At 48.9% G+C, this 22,604-nt stretch overlaps 1 protein-coding gene across 4 annotated transcripts in view; it reads right to left on the bottom strand.

Moving 5' to 3' along the window:
* The window catches only part of MBTPS1 (membrane bound transcription factor peptidase, site 1), a 49,986-nt gene that overhangs the window by 18,266 nt on the left and 9,116 nt on the right, over positions 1-22,604 (bottom strand). For 2 of the 4 annotated variants that reach the window (XM_079908551.1, XM_079908554.1), the window contains exons 2-12: positions 20,202-20,283; positions 19,174-19,659; positions 18,203-18,460; positions 15,065-15,268; positions 13,348-13,458; positions 12,828-12,937; positions 11,135-11,251; positions 10,404-10,471; positions 6,700-6,802; positions 5,237-5,388; positions 3,780-3,941 (exon numbers count right to left, since the gene is read on the bottom strand). In XM_079908551.1, coding sequence (XP_079764677.1) covers positions 3,780-3,941; positions 5,237-5,388; positions 6,700-6,802; positions 10,404-10,471; positions 11,135-11,251; positions 12,828-12,937; positions 13,348-13,458; positions 15,065-15,268; positions 18,203-18,460; positions 19,174-19,342 — 1,454 coding nt within the window. In that variant the 5' untranslated portion in view covers positions 19,343-19,659; positions 20,202-20,283. Of the gene's footprint in view, positions 1-3,779; positions 3,942-5,236; positions 5,389-6,699; positions 6,803-10,403; positions 10,472-11,134; positions 11,252-12,827; positions 12,938-13,347; positions 13,459-15,064; positions 15,269-18,202; positions 18,461-19,173; positions 19,660-20,201; positions 20,284-20,390; positions 20,499-22,604 lie in introns of all 4 variants that reach the window. The other 2 variants (XM_079908552.1, XM_079908553.1) reach the window with 2 other exon arrangements.

Raw genomic sequence — 22,604 nt, 5'->3', positions numbered from 1 at the left:
TGGCTTCAGAACACGCCCTGTGCTGCGGAGGCCTCCCGGCCAACCTGCCTCACCAGCAGCACAGCGGGATGCGTGGGCATCACCTCTCCCCTCTGCGAGCCTGGAATCTGGTGGCTGCGGCTGGTGGAGAACGAGTATGTGACCAGCCCCAGAGCAGACGCAGGACTCGGTCTCAAGGCACTGGAGCAAAGATGGACTTTTAAATAACTGGAGCGGGGACAAATGGGTGGTCACTCGGCAAAAGATAAAATCAGATCCCCACCTCAGACCATACACAAGAATAAACTCCAAATGGATCAGATCCTCTCAAGTAAATAAAAGAAAGCCCACAGGCATTAGAAGGAAACATGGGCGAGTCCCTCCTTCACCTCAGTGCAGGGAAAGGCTTCCTGTGCCTCAAAATCCAGGGGCGACAGCAACGACAGGCTAACAAATTCGGCTGTTAAAAAAGAAAAAAAACACATGGCCGAAAACACTTTCACAAAGTCTAAAGGCCACCAACAAACTGGGAGAAATACTTGCAATAAAGGGTTGCTTACCCTAACATAAGAACACGTAAAAACCAAGGGACAAAAACCCCAGAAAAGAAAAATGGTGAAAGAAATGAACAAACACTTCACAAGAAAGATATAAAAACAGCTCTTAACTCTAGACAAAGTGTTCAAACTCACTCATAACCTGAGAAAGGCAAATTAGAACAACACTGAGATAGCACTTCTCACGTGTCAGATTGGCAGAAAGGAGAGCATGGCCGGACACTGCAGGTGAGGCTCCGGGCAGACAGGCGAGCTCCCACGGCACAGCCCTTCTGGAGGGCAAGGGAGAGACCTGGAAGAGTGCCCTCTGTTCTCAGCTTGGACCCAGCAACCCCACTTCTAGGAATCTTCCCTGGAGACGCACCTCCAACAAAACTAAAATGCACAGGCACAAGCAGCTTAAAATTACAAAATACTGGAAAAAGTTTCAACGCCCATATATAGATATGTGTTTGAATAAACAGAGGTATCTACACTATGGAGCTGTAAAAGAAAAGGGAGGAGAAAGATCTCTGTGAACCGACACAAGGTGATTTCCAGGATACTGTTAAGTGAAAAAAGTACAAGAGAGTATTTATAGTAATGCTGTCCTTCACGTAAGAAAGGGGATATGAGATGGTAGGTATGTATCTGCTCGCATGTGAAAAAAGAAATGCAAGGATAAAGCAAAAACTAATGGCGTGGTTACCTAGGGGGTGGAGGGAAAGGGGCAGGGGGAGTGGCACAGAAGGGTTGAGGGGAGCCATACCTGGCCCGGTGCACTCTGTCCAGTTCCAACCTTAGAGTCATAACCCGATACATAACTAGTTGAAATCAACCAGGATGTGGGAGGAATCCGAAAAGAAATAGAAATGCTGACAAATGAACTCAACTGCATTGAAAATAAACAGCAAAACCAGATTGAAAGGGGTGTGGTGAGGAGGAAGATATTAACCTAAATCACTGTGACAAACAGTAGACTACATGCTATAAAGCTAAAGATAAAAAGAACTACACACAAACACAATCCTCTGGTTAGCATATCTGTTTTCAGCACGGTACGAGCTAGCAGTTCTAAAACTTGTCCACAAGCGTGTACTAGGACTGAGCAAATAAACATCGTGGCGAGTGACAGCCAGGTTTCTGGCTGCTGGGGAAGGACAGCCAGCAAGAAGGAAGACTCAAGATGAGGGCCGTGGCGTCAGGTGGGATCAGGAGACAGACGACTTCACGGACAGACATAGAAACAGGTACAGGTGTGTGTGTGTGCAGACACTCGCCAGCTCTGTCTGCTGAAAGGGGCTATGGGCACAGCTGCCAAGAGCACGCCTGGTGCCCAGGTGTCCGTTTCTAAACCCACCCTCCAATTAAAGGACCAGGGCTGCTCGGGCAAAGAAGCGATACCAACACTGGGCACAGAAATGCTGCCATAAAGTGAGAAAGTGCCCCCAACTGATGGAGACGTGCTGAAAAGACACGGGAGCCAACCAGCGGGAGCCCTAGAGAGCCAAACCTGGGACAAATGAGCAATAAACAATGACACTAATGGATCATGACCCACAGTCAGATAAGTACCTATGTGTCCACGCTGATACCACTGAATAAATAAGACAGGAGGACAGCTCTTCCTTACAGCAGAATTTCATTTAATATATGCAGAAGGGAATGAGAGAAACAGAAAATCACCATGGGACAATCTCTACAGTAAGAACTGTTACAGGGAGGAACCATCAAAGGATGCTAAACTTAGCGATGGAAAGTATGTTAAGAAACAAGATCATCTGCTTTTTTTTAATTTTTATTGGAGCATAGTTGCTTTACAATGTTGTTAGTTTCTACTGCATAGCAAAGTGAATCAGCTATACGTATACATACATCCCCTCTTTTTTGGATTTCCTTCCCATTTAGCTCACCACAGAGCACTGAGTACGGTTCCCTGTGCTATAAGAAACAAGATCACCTTCAAGGGCGTCCCCACAAGACACTTCGCAGTCACAAAGGGACAGTCACTGCAGTGGACACCTGGCAGAGATACTCACCGCACCAGATCTCCTGCTGCGGAGCCCAGCTGACGGACGCCAGTGGACCCTCCACTACATCTGTGCCAAGGACTGAGCACAGAGGGCACCAGGGTAGGCCCAGCCCTGGGGGACACAGGTGCCTCTACCAGGCGACTGCGGTTCAGGGAATCTCGGTGACCGGGAAAAGTTCAGACCTGTGCTGGGTGTGAGGGTCCTCCTCCCTCCTCGCCCCTTCATCCTTCATAGGCCCCTCCCCCAGGAAGTCTCTTGGCCGTCTGAGTCTACGTTGACACCTGCTTCCTGGAGGGTCCAGCCTGACACATCACCTAAACTTCATGATGCAGGTGAGCACCACCCAGAACAAAAGGAAGGACACTGAGACAACTGTCCCAACTGGAGGAGACCAAGGACACGCGGCGACTGAACGCAACGTGGATGCTGGCCTGGATCCTGGACCAGGCCAAGGATGTGGGTGGGAAAAATCTGGGTGAAATCCAAATACGGTCTGCAGCTTGGGAGATGGTAACGTATCAGTGCCAACTTCCAGGCTCTGAGGCTTCTACTATGGTTATGTAAGTTGCTAGCATCAGGGAAAGGTAGTGAAGGGTTTATGAGTCCTCGTGCACCAATTTTTAAAACTTTGTTGTAAATCTAAAATCATTTCAAAATAAGAAGTGAAAAAGAATTCTTGCCAAAAATACAGCACCTCACTAATCACGAGAAAGCATCAGAGGACTCAGAGTCATGAATGACGAGACAGATGAACTGTCAGGGGTCCGGGGAGCCCAGGGAGACATGGCAACTGCACGCAACGTGGGGCCTGGACCCTGGACCAAAGAACATGAGGGGAGCCGGCCACTGCGCGTCTGTCTGCAGACTAACCCCAGCACAGCATCAGGGTGCACCTGTTGGCTCTAGCAGAGGAATCACAGACTACCAAGGTGTTGGCCTGAGGGGAAGCCGAGGAGAGGGTATATGAGAACGTCCGTACGATTTGTGCAGATTTTTGTAAACCTAAGATGATTTCAAAGGAAAGGGAACCCCTGACGTTACAAACAGCAGAACATGAGGAAGTGGGGAGCAATCCTGTCGGCAGCGCCCCAGCAGAAGCAGCACGGCAAAGCTCTCCCCGAGGCCCCCGAGCGCTGTGTGACTGGGGCTGGTTCCACGTGGAGGCTAATACTCTGTGCCGAGGAGGCCGGTGCAGAGAAGGCAGGCCTGTTCAAAAGGAAAGCGCACCGACCTGGCCTGTGGCTTGTAGCTGCTGAGGATCTGGTAGGCTCTGAGGAGGTCCAGCTTGCCGTGGCCTTGTTCAAACATATTCACGCCGGGCAGCCTCCGGGCTGCTGCAATCAGGGCCTGCTTCATGCTGGCCGGATTCACCAGCTCCCGTCTCTGGACTGTGCTGGGGGCAAATACCATATTCGCTCATTTTCTCTCAGCAACAGAATGAAAACCAGACTATCCCTACCCTGTTCGTGCGCAGTCATGTGACCTCCAATCTTGATCTGTATCTAACAGGAGCTTCTTCGGTAAAACTCATGCAAGATGCAAACGAACGTACTCGTTTCTGCACCTGCCTAGGGACTGACCACTCATCAGCCTTCCGTGTGGCTTGTGAGAACACGGACTCTTGGGCTAGCGCCTGTTTTTACTAAATCGATCGGGAAAACACATCTTCCCACTAACTTAACAGTCGACCTCAGAGGTTGCAGGAGACAAGAACAGGTAGGAGTTACAGGCTCCGGACACGTGGACGCAGCCCGGCCGGGAGAAGGGAAGGATCGAGGGGGGTCCTGCGGGGACTCGAGGCAGCGTGGCCAAGAGGCCCGGCCTCGGAGTGAGGCCCACTGCGTCCAAGTGCTTGTTTTGCTTGGAGGCCTGTGTGTGACGCGTCACCCCGGTGGGACAGGCCTGGTAGAGGGTTCAGCATCGGAACGCGGCGCCCAGACATTCCCACTTGCTGTAGAACACCAGCATTAAAACACGCATTTCTGCGTATCTACGTATTATAAATACAAGTAAATTTTACGCCCCTAAATGCAGGGGAGAAAATCCAGTAAACAAAAACTGACTCTACTAAGTTGCTAAATATTTTTCTACGATGACGGGTGGTCGTGGAGTGTAGGTGGACCTTTTCTAATAGGTCTAGACGGGAGACCCGACTTAAGGAGGAGTGAGGGGAGGAAAGCGGCAGCAAGTCTTACTGGCAGAAAAAAAGAATTGCTCACAGCTCAGCCCCCCTCCCGCCGACAGCGCAAGACCAGGCTCAGGCTCTGGCTCCTCGCCGGGCTCTAAGGCTGGAAACGAAGAAGCGCTTCTCTGCCGCTCGGCATCTGTTATGAGCTCCTCCTCACACCATAAAAGCACTTCTGACCCACCACAGAGGCATTTTACCTGCTGCAGGGAGAAGAGGAAAGCAAAAGCTTCCTCACCACTGAAAACATCTGTACGTAGAGAAGCCGCTTGGCTGGGCACGGAAGACACAATGGCCTCCCCTCCTCACTCCTCTGACAGCAGGAGGCTTGACGGGCTCATCTAACGCCCACAAGAACCATCTAAGAAAGAACGGACTCCTGCCTCTTCTGTAGAGATGGGGTGAGGCCCCGGGATGTGCTCTACATACAGCCAAGCTGGTGACAAGCAAGACTCAGCTCCTGGTCCCCTGACGCCACCTCCTCCCAGCTGGGCCACACTCACCTCACCAGCAAGGTGACAGCACCTGCCACCACTGGGGAAGCCACGCTGGTCCCCGAGAGCGCCCGGCACCCGCCTTTCACGCCGGAGCCCCTCACTCCAGCGCCGTAGGTGACAATGTCAGGCTTCATGCGGCCATAGCCTCCTGGCAGCTCCTGTAAACAAAAGCAGGGTGGTCTCTACCACGGCACATACACTGGCACATGGTCACGCGCAGTTATGAGTGGATAAAACCAGAACAGAAATGTGGGTCAGCTAAACACACTGTAACCTCAGTACGATGCTGGTTTTCATCTGAAATTCACTGCAATTCAGAAGAAGCTTAAATGACAGTACACAAAATAAAATTATTTTTGGTGCGTTTTGTAATGACCAGCACGACAGTAATGCCATCAAGCGTTTTAAAAGTGAATCTTTTAAATTCTGCTAACATGCAAGGCTGAAGACTGGAAACTGATGTATTTCTAGATAATTTTAAAATTAGAAATATGCTAGAAAAATCAGAAAATAAAAATTAGAAATTAGGAAAAAAAAAAAGAAACATTTTCCTTTACAAGAAAAAAAGTACGTGATATGACTGGATATTTCAATCTTTCACCAGAGGGGAAAGAATGACTTAGAAGAGTGAGTATATAACCATACAAGTAACCTGGGATAAGAGTTTAACTGAGAACTCTCTTAAGCTTCCCAGAAACTGGGGCAAAGTGAGAATTACAATAGGAGTTATATTCTGTAAGAAAGAAGTACACCAATCTGAAGTGACAAAATCCTTCCCGGCAACCAAGCATAAATGGACCCTGGAGCCTCACACGCGGGACACTGAGCAAAGACGTCTTCACCTGCAGCCCCACAGATAATTCAGGAACGTTTCTCAAAATGCCGTCAAAACACAGGCCTCGATAAAGGCCGAGGACATGGCAGGGGGGTCGGAGCAGCAGGGGGACGCGGAGGGCAGGTCAGGGTCCCCAAGTGCCGCCCGAGGGAGCGACCCCAGCTCTGCTCAGATGGGAGGAGTCGGCCACATAATTACAGCTCACGCAGCTGAACTAATTACCTTGCTAGAGTCGTTTCAATTTTGTCCAGCTAAATGCAATCATTCCCACGTTAGGGAGCTGATATTAAGCCGTGCTCACTGGCTTCTCCTGCTTCCCAAGGCCAAAAAAAATCATCCCACCCAGCACGGAGGACTGCTGGCCCTCCTCCTACCAGTTAGGACCAGTGCACATGAATCCAACCGACCTAAATGATGAGTTACTCAGAAACAAGTTAAAAAGAAGTGGACCCGGGAAACACAGTGAGAACCGGCACCTGCCCGCTGGGCCACAGGGACACGGCAGGGAAGGCGCTAGAGCGTGTCCTCGTGGCGGGCTGCCTCCAGGCTGCTTTTCTCTCCGTGCTCACAGACAGCCCCGAGGCCCTTGCACGCGGCTCCCGCGGGCACGCCGGACAAAAGGAGCAGCGCCTACCCAGGTGGTCATTCCCCGCGATGAGAAGCGGGCGATGTTGTCCTCAAAGTCAATGCCGCCCACTCCGATCACATCCATCTGGTCAGCAGGGTTATTCAGAGTGCTGCAGCGAGGCAAGAAAAAGACACAAAGGGTGGGGGGAGAGGAATCACTCTAAGTGAGAGAGTCAAACAAGGGCAAGCAGCCCCGGGACGGTCGGAGCCCACAGCAGCTCTCCCGCGGCGAGGCGCGTGCGGCTGGGAGGGCCCGGCCCGGCACTGCCACCTCTGCCGGCCCGGTGGTCTCCCCACACCTGAGACGCCCTCTCCTCCTCTCCCTCTCTCCTCCCCTCCCTCCCTCCTCCCTGTCAACTTATCGCCCTCCGGCCCAAGACTCTCTTCTGCCCTCACTACTGCCAGGCGTGCAGCAGTCCCCTTCCTCCGAGCTTCACAAGACTGGCCACGACCAGCCCCGTCACCTGCGTACACGTCCGTACACCACTTCCCAACTGCTGCGAGCGCAGCCCCCCCGAGCTCGGTCCCCGGCTCCTCTGGGAAGGAACTACAGCCACACACGTGCACCTGCCACCGTCAGAAAGTGAAAGTTCTCCCTGGGTCTCGGGTAGGTGTCTCCCTTCCTCATGGGAACCGTGGGGACCACTCATCTCTCCGTAACCCCGGGCTCCTCAGCGGGCATGCGGTTCTCCCCTGCACTTCAAGGGCGCTAGATCCGCAATGACACGAACACTTAAACTACGGAGTCAAGATGTAAGTCAAGATGAACTATTTGACAGTATGAAACAACCACTTACGGAACTGCACTTCCCAGCTTTATCTATTTCCGCTCCACCACCACAACATGAACTCCTGAACCACAAGTGAATCCGAGCAGCTGAAGCGACAGCAGCAGCAAGATACTACTGTTTCAACCACACGGGGCCGACCCTAGCATCACCTCCTTAGCTTACCCACCACCAGCATGCTACCAGCTGGTTGTTCAGAAGCACCAACAGTGATTTGTTAATCGGCTGACAGTAAAAGTTTACAAATTTCTATGACATCAAAGAGCAGAGACTAGAACAGAAGTCACTGGCAGTATTTCCCACTGAAGTTGATAGCAAAAAACACCAGCTTCCCACCCTGCCTCTACCTGCCAATCCCTATACTTTACACCCTTAAAATCAGGGGAAAGCATCAGAAAATCTTTGCTGGTGCTGAGAAGGGGGAAGTGCAGCTGCAGACTCCTTGGCACCATGAAATCTAAGCATCGAGGGTGCCGGACCCCAGAGAGCTCCCAGAAGGGGTACCCGTGGGGACATGTCGGGCAGCGTCACGCCTCCGATAAATAACCGGGCTCTTCAAGTGCATGACTGTCACGTGACCAGCCCTATCCGAGGCCCCGCAGTAAGCCACACCCGTTCAGGCTGTGGCACCGTGACCGCGCGCCACCCCCAGCCTACCCAGCAGCTGGCGGACACCAGATGCTGTGAGGCTCTGTGGGCAGACATGAGTCCGACACCGGGGCTTCCTCTCCCGAGATGCCCCTGACACACTAAACACGAGCAGCTCTTTGATTAGAAGCCCTCACGTGGACCGCCCACAGAAGTCACAGGATTTCAGAAGAGTGACCAGTGTGTGCAAAGCAGTCAGGATGGCACGTGGAAGAGCTGGTGTGAACGGAAAGGCAGGCTTGCGGCAGCGGGGGGGGGGGGGGGGGGGGGGGGGGGGCGGTCAGCAGCAGGATCAGGTGACGGAGACCGAGAGGAACACGGTTTCCCCAGGGAGACCTGAGGAGGAGCCTGCTCTGAGGAAGAGTGCACGAGGGAGTGGGAAGTGTTTACCGGGACACAGCCACGCCCATTCGTCTACACATCCATGCTGCCTTCGCACTACAAGGGCAGGCGAGTAGGGGCAACATACCATGTGGCCCACAACGACTCCACTAGTTACTACCTGATCCTTTACAGAAAATGTTTGCCAGCTCCAGGCTAGACTACTGAAGACCTTGAAAACCAAGGAGAAAAGTTTAGATCTGATCAGGCAATAACGATCCACTGCAGATCCTTAGTTAAAGAAACTGCTAGACTCTGTTTTAACAACAGAAACACAGAGAAACGGAAGAGAAAGGAACAGCTACCACTCACAGAGGCTCCGTGTTCGCGGTGCTCTCCCTCGGCTGGCTCATTTTATCCTCATCCTCACAGCCACCAACCCGGGCGGGTCTCGTGCCCTCCAGAGCCAGGCGAGGGGGCCAGGGCTCGGAGAAGCAAAGGTCCCACAGCCCAAGGGCAGGTCAAACTTGCCTGGCTCCGTCCCCGCACCCTCCCCGCCACCCCACATACCCCATGAAGGGAGAGCTGGGCTGGGGAAGACTGGAGGCAAGAGGATGGGCGGGGGAACTGACAGATAACCTGGGGATGCTGAGCTTCGGTGGGCTGGCCTGGAGCGGGGACGTCAGAAGTGGGGGGAGGGACAAATGGAGAAGCGTTAGAAAGACAAGACATGGAAACTGGGTGAGGTCACTAAGTAACTGGTGCTTTTCGTGGCAGAACTACAGCTGGGACGTGTTTACACCACTCACGCCTGTGAGTCACAACACACGTGACTGAGGACCCAGCCAGATCCCCAACCGTGGAGCCCTACAAGGAGATGGGATCGCTGACAGAACAGCTTTTAGGCTGGAACCACGACTGCGCATGTGCACGGGTTGTGACTTATAGAATCGTAATTTCACAGAGTCCAGCCTAATCCCCAACCTGGATGAGCTCAGTCAGCGCTCAAGACGGCCTGCTCTGCCCCAGCAGCACGGCCAGGGTGTCCCTGAAGACAGGGCACGTGCTCCTGAAGGCACGAGCAAACGGCCATGCCAGGCGGCTCTCCTGGATCAGGGCACGCCGGGCAGGCTCCGTATGTTCTCTCCTTCCTGTGCAGTTACTTTAAGCCCTCTGCCACGGCACTGAACCACACACGTCCCGGGAGCCTGGTAAAGTGGGGTGACAGACATCCCACCGCAGAAGTGATTCAGCACAAGAGGTTATTTATATTATCTACAGAATAAAAACTGGAGGTGTAAGCAGAAGGAAAATTGGGATCACTAACCAGACAAACGCTTACGACTGCCTGTGATTCAGTGACTGATGTCCCGCATCTCAAGCCACTTTAATACACCATAACCCGGCACAAAGGGACATTTCTGTGACGCTGTTCTCTGCTCCCTCCCTATCTGATCCTTCTCCTCAGTCCCCCAAACACGGTGTCTGTTACGCCACCCTGCACTTTCTCCTCATATTAGTCTCATCGTACCTGTACCTTATTTTTCCTAAAAGGCAGGCACCTCAACTTACCTACCTCTTTACCCTGTGCCTTGTGCACACTGGGTCTCAATAAATACGGTAGAATCCATTTATTTCTAACAGATTTACTTTCCTGATTGATTTTGGGTTGGGGGTAAAAAGAGTAGAATAAAAACTTTAGGCCTCCAAATTGCTATTTCCAGCAAAGTTAAAAACACAAAAAATAAAACAAAATCGGCCTTGAGTTGGCAACTGCTGGAGTGAGTGGGCACATGAGATTCATTACAAAGTCTTTTGTATGTGCTGAAAATATCCACAATACAAAGTTTTAGACAGATATAAACAGGTATAGCAAGAGACAGACAAACAACAGGTTTTCAGTTATTTCAAGGAAAAAAATACCTCTAAGGTTATTCCTATCAGGGGTACTTACCCATAAAGAGGCCCGTCATTGCCGATAGCAGAAACCATGATGACGTTGTTAGCTGTTAATTCCCACACCTACAAAATTAACAAGCATTTATTTATGAAAGTACACCACTCTTTTTTTTTTTTTTTTGCGGTACGCGGGCCTCTCACTGCTGTGGCCCCTCCCGTTGTGGAGCACAGGCTCCGGACGCGCAGGCTCAGCGGCCATGGCTCACGGGCCCAGCCGCTCCGCGGCATGTGGGATCTTCCCAGACCGGGGCAAGAACCTGCGTCCCCTGCCTTGGCAGGCGGACTCTCAATCACTGCGCCACCAGGGAAGCCCCACCACTCTTAATCAATATATAATTGTTCAAAAATAACCACAACTTCCAAAAACAGAACTAAAAAAAGAAGGTATCCCCCTGAAAGCGCAACACCAGGCCAGTACAGACGTGGTATGGCTGGCAGTCAGAATTTCCAGAGACGATAGACTCCAGGACACAGATCCACGCACACAGAGCAGACCCGGGCTTTCCAGGCACGCCCAGAAAAGACAGGCCGTGTGCTCAGGTGAGAGGAAGCAACACAGCACCCTGTGCTGCTTCCCACACAAGTCACCATGGCTCACGTCCTCACAGAGTGGTCACCATGTGGGCGACTAGCCACCAGCACACTAGACACGAAGCAAAGCGGGGCGCGAGGCAGAGCAGGAGTCGTCACCAAACGCCTCGTCCTCCGCACAGCGGCAGGACCAACCTTGTCGACGAACGGGTGGTCCATGAAGTCGGGGCCCCCGATGCTCAGGTTCAGCACATCGATCTTCTTCAGGATGGCGTAGTTGAAGGCGTCCAGGAACCAGGACGTGTAGGAGACCTGGCCCATTTTTAAAACAGTCCTTTAGGTGTTTCAGTGGAAGTCTCCAAATGCTAGATTCTCAGCAGCATGAAGTATTCACTTAAACTTCAGAAACAGATCCCAAGAACAACAAATGCCCTGCGATGTAAACCACTACACCCAGAGCTTCCAATCCTCGGGGCTGGACTCTGGGGAGAGGCAAGGTTCCCAGGGTCCCGTCCCACCCGGCCTCACGTCCAGAGCCTTCCTGACCTTACAGCCTGCCTGCCCAGGGAAGACCTCAAACTTCTAACTGCCCCTCTTATAAAAGGACTTGTCCTAAGACACGTCTATTCAGTTAAGTGTTTCTAAATAGTTTGATGTATTTGTCTAATATTCTTTATTCCTAAATAGACTGAAGAATAAATGGTATCAATGAAAGTTATTTCACAGAATTACTTCTGATAGTTATTATTTCTCTCATAGTTTCCTTACAAAAGTTAAATTTCTTTGTGTATCGCCATTCACGTGTTTTGTAAGGTACAAAATTAAACTTAGAGTAAAAAACAATAGATGACAGAAAACAATAAAATAAGCGCTGGAGGGAATGAAAAGACTTTCAATCCAGAATTCTATATTCAGTGAAAATAGCTTTTTGAGAATAAAGATGAAATAAAGATATTTGCAGATAACTAAAGCTGGGAGAAGTCATAGCTACTAGACTGCATTACAAGCAATACTAAAAGCATCTCTTCATGCTGAAAGGAAATTACGTGATGTGGAAACTTAGATCTACAGGTAGAAATAAAGAGCACTGGAAATTGAAAATATGTGAATAAATACAAAATGTTAAAAAAAAAACCTTACAGTGGAAAAAGAATCAACATAATGATTAAGAATTATGTTTTTTAAAGGCTTTTAAAAATAAAACATTATATTTGCTTGAATGTGCAAAAGAAATTCTAGGAGTGGGTATGTGAAAAAAAGAAACTACCACATAGGGAACATGGGGAAGTAAAGGTGAGAACCCGTCGGACGGGGACAGGGTTGGGAGAAGTATCCCTGTGTTGCCTTTTGATGTTTTTGAACTATGCATTACCTATGCAAAAATTAAATTTTAACAGTTAATAAATACTAGGACCCTCCCTTTTTTCAGTAACGTTTCCAAATGCAGAGCGAGGGAACAAGCTTCCAAATCCACGTTACCCAACACGACACTGGGTGCTGGGCACAGAGGCTACCCTCAAGGCGGTCAGTCCAGCAGGGGCAGCAAACACACAGACACGGGGTTGTTCTCTCCAGCACAAGAAGTGTGCCCGAGACATGGTGGACAGGAACCCTGGGCCGGCCGGCGGGACAGGAGAAATGGGAAGTCAAGGAATCCCCTCGGAGCAGGGTCTTTGGGGTTCCAGTGAGGCCGATGAAGGGGGCGGTGGGAGCAGGGCAAAGCCACCCCGCGGGGGGACGCGAGGGACAGCACGGCACACGGGGGACGCCAGCCGCAGCTCAGCATCGCAGACGTGCGCTGCTTTTGAAGCAGCGCGTTTTCTAGAGTTTTGACTTTTCACATTTTAATATCAACCCTTTACGTTTCAGGGGTCCTCAAAACACCTACCTGGTTGTTGGTAAAGACCCTGAAAATATGAAGTTCTGCATCCGGAGCAAACCCCTGGCACTCCCTCATGCTGGCTATCACACCCGCCACGAACGTGCCGTGGCCCAGCCCTGTTGTCCAAAAGGAAAAAGGCACGAAACACAGCTGATACAACGTGTGCCAAGATGCAGCATTTCAAATGAGCTCATTCTCTGAGCCCGAGACACAGACTCCCCAGCACCTCTCCGGCCTCGCCAGCCCCACCTCGGGGGGCAGCCACTCCTGCTCTCCCCCCAAAAAGGAGGTTCCCTTCCACCAGGCGTCCCTCTCTCCTCACTCACCTCCCGACCTACTCTGAAAAGCTTCTGCCAAAAGGCACAAAACAACTTGGGTCTGCCTGAGTAACTGTTGTACATGGACTGTTTAAGCATCTACACTGAAAAATACCCTCTCAGCTGATAAAACGGAGGATGGGAGTGATGCGAAGCCCGCCGGTGACCAGAAAACACCCCCTCAGGTTCTCAGGACATCAGCCACCCACCGTCGTCCAGGGTTCGCTCGTTGGTCCAGTTGGTTCTCTCCTTCACGTTTTTGAAGTGGGGATGCTTCTCACTCAGCCCGGTGTCAAAAACGGCAACCCTTACGTTAGCACCTTATGCCAAAAAGAAAGCACAATGGTGTCTGAGAAATCATCGTTTATGAAATACATCCCTCTTTGGGACCCAGAGAGAATGACAGGCGACCCAGGGCCAAAGCCTGCCCAGAGGGCACACAGTAGGCCAGGTGCGAAGGAGAGGAGGGGACAGCAGGGGAATACCATCACCTGCCGCTAAATGAGACCTGAGGACACACAGAAAGTCCCTCCGGACGCCCCTCAACGTCACCGGCTCTCAGGGGGGCGGGGGGACCACCTCTCCCGATCCTCCACCAATGACTGACTTTCCCCTCTGGGCAACTTTCTCCAAGTCTCTACGTCCTCATCTCCTTAGAGAGGCCCATGGGGCGAAGGGCACCACAAAGCACTCACTTCCGGGAGGGCGGGGGCCGCTTCTACTCCCGACCAGGATTCGGTGCTGCTCACTAACGGACAGCGACTCTGCAGAGAGGGGCTGTCCACCACACGCAGGGAAAAGCACACTTTAAGGAGGACCACTGTATTGCACACTTTTCTATGATAACAAGCCTACTTCAGATACTGGCCAAAAGCCATCTGTTGCGATGGGAAACATGACTCATGCTGTTAGATCAAGGAATTCTAGAAAACACGTAGGAAAAAATACAAGATACTCACTGAAAGGCTAACAGAAGTAACAAAGGTAATGTCTTTTTGGTATGAGGGTTGTATTTATGTATCAGTACTACATTAAATAATCAATTACACTGAGATAACCAACAAAGTGTATTGTTTACTTTTTAAAAATGCAGACACAATACTGGAAACCAGCTGGTTTGGGGGGAAGGAAAAATGCTTTTCTGATGATTAGAGAACTTCTGTTTTGTGAAGTTTTCCCCCTAAAAGGATAAACCAAGAAGAGACAATAATTTAATAAAATGTCAGCCCCCCAGGTTTTAAGTCTGAGGCGCGGTTAGGGAAGGTCTTTGGTTCTCTAAGGTAAGGGTCTCTAAGCCAAGGAGAAATGGAAAGACACTGAGACAAACTGTGATGTATGAGGCGCCAGAGACATGGGCTGATATTTAGGGTCCAAACCTCCACATTCGTTAAAACAGGAATCTTCTGCCCTGATGTATCAGCAAGAAAAAAAATCTGATGGGTTGTGAGTTTTATTTCCCAGGGTATGGTCGTTACTATCGTTTCCTGTTCTGAAACAAAAGGTAACCACCTCGACAGTCAATCACTTAGCCATGCCGAACACAGGGCACCACACAGGAGGGACGTGCTCCATTTCACGAGACTGCCCAAATCAAGGTAACTATCTCTGGATTTGATCTCATTCCCTGGGAAATTACAGAACTCTGCTGGACTGCCAGTCAGCTCTGGCAGGGGCAGTGCTGTGTCTGTTCACGTGTGTCAACAGGAAAGAAACACTCCACAATCTACTCCTTGTCACCTCAGAAACAGTACAGGGAAATAAGACACAAAAAGTGAACAGGACTAAACAATTAGAAAAGCCACAGAAACAGATGCCCCCCACAACAGGAGCCAGAGACGAGGGGCAGCTGACTGCGTCCAGCTCAACCCGCAGAAGGACAGACCCGTGAGGCCCTGGAGGGGAGGCCACCCCGGCTGACAGGCCCACCTGTGTAGCCCATCTGCCACAGCACGTCGGCCTGCAGCGTCTGGGCGACCTGGCGCGGGATGGCCCTGAGCAGCCGTCTGCTCGAGTGTCTCCCGGTGGCGTGCCAGAAACCCGAGCCCAGGGAGAGGCTGGCCCTGCGCAGGGGGCGGGACGACTGCCACTTCTGGCTCCAGCGGGTCTCGTTGCAGGGCGCGGCGGGGTCAGCTGCAGCCACGGGAGAGAAAGATCAGAAACGCAGGGGACACGTACCTGTCAGAGAAACAGCCACTCCCCCAGTGCAATGACTCCCGTCTGAAATCCCTTCTGCAGGGTGGTGATATTCCCTCCCCTCGGCCAGAAGGAGCTTCTCCACGTGGCTAGAGTCAGAGGATATTACTTAGCCATCACGTTATTCCCAAATAGGTCTTTACCTGGAATTTTCCAACCAATGTAAGGCAGGGAAAGACTGATAAGATAATCATTTCTGAAGAAATAAAGTCAACTGTGATAATAAAACTGAAGAAATGCCTGGTTTTTCATCAACCACTTGTTCCCACTGAACCAGAAGTGTGTGTGTGTCGGGTGGGGAGGGCGGAGTATAAGAAAATGTCCACTAAGCAATGGTGACACTTCACCGTTTACAGTGTGATCCCTGGGACAGGAAAAAGCCGTGTGATCCCAGGACACCTCGCTCTGACCTTTTCCTACTGTGACCCGCCCAACGTCCTCAGTGTGCGTAGCGTGCGTATCTGCTAGAACGTCACCCTTCAAAAAGCAGAACAGAGGGCTCGGGGGATTGCTGGGGGTGAAGGAACTGTCTTGTATCTTGATTTTGCTGGTGGGCACCTGACTGCACACTTTTACCACGACTCGCCTAACTGTACTAAAAAGCATGGATTTTACTATCTGTAAATACTTTTTTTTTTCTTAGTGGAAGAAAAAAGTAGAAGAAATACCACAAGGGTTGTCCCTTTACCTTTCAAAAACCATGCTATAATGAAGAAAAAACCATATGTCACATCCGTTTCTAAAGGGCAAATCTGTAATACCACTGAGGTTCTGTTTCTAAAGCCAATTACTTTAGCTTTCCTTCCAGTCTCACCAGGCTACACCCATGAAAGCACAGGGACCGGGAAAAATATACAGTCATGTCAATTCTATTAAGTAATTATGTGCCCAGTGCAACTGAAATTATTCTATACTGAACCTCCCACGTTGATTCTGTTCCTTCGGTCAACAGCCTGGGCACTAACTGAAGGACAGTATTCGAACTAAGGACGGGTCTGCTGTGCTCTCCTTTCAGCAGACTGGACTGCAACCAAAGGACTGCATTCAACTCCGGCTTCAGTCGTTAAGAGAAAACAGGAAGCATTCAAAGAAAAGCAATTAAAGTGGTGAGGGGACTTGACGCCAGGTCATATTAGTAACCCCTGGAGGAACTGGATATTTTTATTATCCTGGAGAGAAGGAACTGTTAAGGGGGACACCAGGATAGCCTTGAAATACCCTGCAGTGCTGTCTTGGGGAACTCAGGTTAGCTCTGTCTTATGGCCCATGGAGAGACCAGGGATGGGATCCAGAGCGTAACAGATTCCAACCCAAAATAAAGCAAAGCCTTTGAACAACAGAGCCACAGAAAAAAACGAACTTTTTTTTTTTTTTGGCCGTGCCACGTGGTATTCGGGATCTTAGTTCCCCGACCAGGGATTGAACCCGGGCCCCAGCAGTGAAAGTACGGAGTCCTATCCACTGGACCACCAGGGAATTCCCCAAAAATGAACATTTAATGTCTGCTCACAACAGCCTAAGAAATCTGCTAAGCTCTCTTCACACGCACTACTTCCTTTTACCTTTGTAAGAACTCCGAGGTAGGTGGTATTACCTCCATCTTCTGGATGAGAAGCACTGAAGCTTAAAGAGGCCTTGCTTACCACAGAAGGCCACGGCTAACAAGAAGATACATGCTATTTCCTTACGGGCTGCCGAGCACAGCATCTGACGACCGTGGTGGAGAGGATACAGAAGGGAACCCCCACCATGAGCCCTACGCTTCCTGTGCTAAGATCAGCCCTTCTATGTTTCCTAAAATATTCTGCAGCTCTTTAAGATAAGATTAAAAAATAAAAAAGGCCGAATTTATATATTTGGCTAAGTGTACAAGTTTTGGGTTGCTTTTATCTTCCTGGATTGCTCTGAGGTTATTGCTTTTCAAAGAGAAAAGGCACCACGAAACGTGGACTAGCAGAGAGAGCTCTGCGAAGCCAGACACCTGAATTCCACAGCTGACGCTCCAACTGGCTGTCACAGGATGCAAATTAGTCAGGCTTGTCCCCTGGGTGTTTTTGAAACCTCAGAGGCTCTCGGGCCTAGTATACGACAGACAAAAAAAGAAGAGCAAAATTTTCTTTTTCCATCTAATGAAAGAAATGACAATAAACGGTAATGGAACTAGCACTCTGTTGCCCCAGTTTACGTCAAATGGGGGAAAAAACCCCTTTCCTTTGGTAATACGTTTGCTTTGGAAAATATTATGCAATAATATGCAACTTGTTATCTAAGGATAAACTTATCTCGACAGGCCCGAGTTGTAAGGACTATAGGAGAGTAAGCCCTGGAGCTGAAAGGGACTCAGCAAATTCCTTCCATCACTGCCCCTGCCCAGCTCCCAGCTTAAACAAGCCCAGCGGAGGCGCGATGGTGCGCGGTCGGGAGGGTCTGAGAAAAGCAAAATGAAACCCAAGGAAGAGGTGTTTTGCGAGATGCCTTCAAAAATAAAAACATGCGCTGAAAGAAGCAAAATGCAAATAAAAAGGAGACTCAAAGACACCGTCCTCGTTTCAGAGTGTGAAGGGGCGTCAGGGCCTCAAAGCCTGAACGCTTTGAGAGGAACCTGGTGAAAATCACTTCCCACACGACAGACACAACCATCACCCTCTACTGCAAACCTGCATTATTTGTTTCTATCAGAAGCACAAAGTCTCTTTTTGGTTTTTTAAATTCCTGCCAGGAAAACGTTCACGACTGACGAAACTGGATGGAGGGACAGGAATATTCACTGTACTGCTTTTCAAATTCTGCCACGTGTGAATACGCACATCCTCCCCCTATTCCCAGCGCAGCAGAAATGGATACAGACCAGCCCAAGGTCACAGTACTCACACTCCGTATACTTGAGGGAACGAAAGACTTTCCGTTGGGGTGTTACCCGTTTGATGTTTGGATGGTCTTCAAGTGTTAGCAGCCCCGCTTTCTGTTTTTCTTTTATCTGAATCACCTCAAAATCACTAGGGTAGTCACTGGATGGATTGTTTCGAGGTATAATTCTCCAGTTGTCGATTGCACTGCTCTTCAGGGCGCTTGAAATAAATGAATTTCTAGCTTTGGCTGTAAAGTACCCATTGAAAGCCACGATATACTCTGCAATCAATGACCACAAAATAAAAGTGAGAATTTACGTACTTATATTATGACATAAGATTATACTTAATCTAAAACTTCCCTGGTAAAAGAAAGCTTACATATCATAAAACCTAGTAGAAAGAGGAGTAAACGAACAGACTGCTTTAAACACCCTGGATGGCAGCTTCCAGAGCTCTGAGTTAAAACGATGTGGATGAACCCCCACTGATCACAGGACACATCACTTCGAATCAGATACCTGGGCTATTTTTCAAAAACCAAACATTAACAGAAATTTGAGTGTACGGCAGAGAAATGCATGCAAGGTTTTCAAACAGGAAGAAGGAATTCAGAGAAGCGAAGGCTCAGTTTTATTTTACTGAAAACAGTAACAAAATGTAGAGCAGATTATGTCAGACTAATTGCTTAGTTATCCACAACTGGTCACATAAACTTTCAGCCCCTCCAAAGTCCCCACCCTCACCAGCTACAATGACATCTGTTCCATGGAATCCAGTTTTAGGGAAATAATTCAGAACGTCAATTTACTTCCTTCATATAAGCTGATTATACGGGAAAAACAAACTTCAGCAGAACTAATATCCAAACACTATGCACTCAGCCCATTCGAAATTTATTGTTTTTGGCAAAAGCTGATGTTTACAATAAATCTGAAAAAAACCGCATTGGGGGTGGGGGAAAGTCCCTGACATTTAAAATAATATCATTACCATATTCCACAACTGTTGAGGAGAACTCCACCTTCAAGGTCAGGTGGGAACAGCCAGGGCATGGGGCCTTTTCAAAAGATTTCTTTTCCAGTCTGTCACCCAGATGTTTCTTCCCACAGAGCAAAACCACCAGCAGAAGCAGCCAGATGTGGACAAGCTTCATGGTCATGAGTGAATATGGTCATAAAATCGCATAAATTCAAATCGCACTTTTTTCTTCCTTGATTATAAGTTAATTTTTGTTTCAGCTAAAAGCTGAAACATTACTGATCGGCCATTTTACAGTCTAGTCCAAGGTAAATAAAAGTTAAATTTCATGGCCTTTTGTGGTTTGGCCTGAAAAGAGGCTTTCATTTCTTTCTTCGTTTCTTCTCCATCTTGGGCCTCAGGCTTCGCTCACTCTGGCCCAGACACCTGAGTCCTACGCTCCATCTGCACCACAGAACCAAAGTCCAACAGGGATGAGTGATCACTCCGTGAGCCAGTCTATAAAACAAAGCAAGCGCACAGAGACATGAGCAGTGCGCTGACAGAGCCGGGAGGGTTAGTGATCCCTGCAATTTAGATAAGAGGGTCAAAAAGACACACCAGCTACAAGACGAAATAAATGTATGACACAACCATGGAACATCTTATTATTTCACTTTCATTTAGTTACTCCTCACTTCTTTCAGGGGGAAAAAATGTTTTAAGACAGCTTCAAAAATAAAATAGGATAAAATAAATGAGAAAAATAAGGATGACAAATAACCCCGGGAATATTAAGCACACTGGCCCTGAGCACCCAGCACCACGCAGGAGGAGGAACCATGACCCTCTGCCTATGGTCCTTACTACGCCTCTATTTCAGATGCTGTATTTTCCCATCATTTGCAGCTCTTCATTTCCAGGGCGTTTCCCCAGTCAGCACTTTAATTCCCGATAAATTTTACCAATTTTTCAGGCAAAAGCTTGGTATACACCCTTACTTTCTGCTTTAAAATTAACACCTGAGAGCAAACTAATTTCCATGCAAGTCATGTACTTACCACCTTCTTTAAGAGACGACATAAATGGTCTAAAATTACTCAAACTATGCCTCTTCAGATTTTGAAATACTTTCTGCCAATTCTATGAAGAGAGCACAGAAGAGTTTTTATTGTCACTAAGTGTATTTTACCTGAAGCCTCAACTTAAAAGATTTTCAACCTGCTGAATATGTTATAAAATCAAATTACCTCTTTACTGGGAGTGACATGAGAGGACAGTTCGTGAGGTAAAAGCTGTTGCCAAAGAAAACTGCTGAGTATTAAACTGCACGTGAGCACGAATACCTTTCAAAGTATCTGAATGGTAAGGAAAATCATAATTCTTCACAATGAAGAACAGAGCAGTGATAAAACAACAACACAGGCTGCAGCACGCCCAGAAAAATCCGTTGCACAGCTCACACCAGAAACATAAATAATCCAGCAGGGGGAAGACAGACCAGTGAGACAGACAGGCCTTCCATTCCTACTTGTTTCTAAAAAGAAAACACGCAGGACAAGGAGTTAGCCCCCTTTCAAGAGAGGGATGTCAGGGTGTTAAACCTATTCTTCCGGCAGAAACTGGTACCTGAGAGCAACAAGGAGTCTGTGGTTTCTGGAACTATTCATGTGTGCTTCTATAAACAGGAAAGCACTGATAAAGAAAAGTAAGGGTTTGGGCTTCCCTGGTGGCGCAGTGGTTAAGAATCCGCCTGCCAATGCAGGGGCCACGGGTTCGAGCCCTGGTCTGGGAAGGTCCCACATGCCGCGAAGCAACTAAGCCCGTGCGCCACAACTACTGAGCCTGTGCTCTAGAGCCCGTGAGCCACAACTACTGAGCCTGCGCTCTAGAGTCCATGAGCCACAACTACCGCAGCCCACATGCCTAGAGCCCACACTCCGCAACAAGAGAAGCCACTGCAATGAGAAGCCCAGACACCACAATGAAGAGTAGCCCCGCTCACCGCAACTAGAGAAAGCCCGCGCGCAGCAACAAAGAGCCAACGCAGCCAAAAAATAAACAAATAAATAAATTTATTAAAGGAAAAGAAAAGTAAAGGGTTAAGAGTATCTAAACAATCTTTGAAGTTCAAAAATTAGGACATTCATTGTTATAATAACAAACGAACCTGAAAAGCAGGCCTATCTCTGCAACTGGAGACCAAGGTTGGTGGAACAGAGTTAATCAGATAGAAATGAAATATTAAAACTTATTTCCATAGCAACATGAAGAACAATGAGAATGCCAGTCATATAAACAAAGAAATTGAAAACAAAGACCAGAACAGAAAGATGGAAGAAAAGCAACAGGGGACACCAACAGTCACTCCGACCTATTTTACAGCAAAGCCGCTTGCGAGTGAGGCCCAAGTCCTTGTTCATACTTGATACCTGCAGCAGTATCACAGAATACAACTATCTGAAGTATATAGCTGACTTAATTATAGTATTACGGGTCAAAGTAGAGAAAGCTAATCACTGGTGATAAGAGCTCTAATGTTCATAGGAAATGAACTTACAGTGAAAAGATTTAAATGGGTCTCAATTAAGGCAATTAAAAAAATAAAATAAAAACAGAATGCTAAAGAATCTATGACACATCTTTACACTACCAAACGTAAAATAGATAGCTTTAAAAAAAAAGAATCTATGACACATTTGGACTGGATATAACGCAAATATTAGTGAGCCATACTAGTGAGCAAATATTAGACCTAACAAGTTGAGTTACATCAACTTCAATTAAACCTGTTCCAAAATAATTCACACACAGGTAAAGACAGTGAACTTACAATCAGCCTGTGGGGGAGAGATGGCTGATGTTCTCTCACAGCTGAGGGCAGGGGCCTGACTTGAAAAGAAAAACGGAAAGAAAAGGTCAGGGATTCTGAAATTTTAAAATGACTAAAGTAATCAGTTCTCTTCCAAACAGAAACAGGAAACTTTTTAGGTCTTTGGAAAACAGGACACTGCACGATCGTAAGACAGTCTACCTTAATTTACTCACTACATCGTACAAATTTATGAAGTGCTAACCAAGTTTCAGACACTGCCAGGGGTTACAGAGGAAACACGTGTTGTTAGTAGGTGAGGGACGCAGGCCTCCAGGTGGGAGCCTGCAAGGAGGCCGAGCACAAACGCCAACGGCCAAGCCAAGCGCAGGAAAGGACGACAGCAAAGGAGAGGCACAGGGCCCGCGTGGGGACGGGGGACGGAAGGAGGAGCCTTCGGGAGAGGGGGCGCAGCTGGCTCTGGCCGACTCTACCCCCGCAGGGCTGGAAGCGTGGAAATACGGAAGGAGAAGCGGGGCATCCTGAGCAGAGCTACGTCCCGGCGAGGAAACGCTGGGTGCGCGCAGGAGCAGCCAGTGAGCGGTGCCAGGCTGGAGAGGGTGACAGGGCGGGCGCTGAGGCAGGCACGGGT

The sequence above is a fragment of the Stenella coeruleoalba genome (assembly GCF_951394435.1).
Source record: "Stenella coeruleoalba genome assembly, chromosome: 20".
In the NCBI taxonomy this organism is placed as follows: Eukaryota; Metazoa; Chordata; class Mammalia; order Artiodactyla; family Delphinidae; genus Stenella; species Stenella coeruleoalba.
The sequence above is the reverse complement of the archived record's forward strand: the minus strand, read 5'-3'. Positions and strand labels throughout refer to the sequence as shown.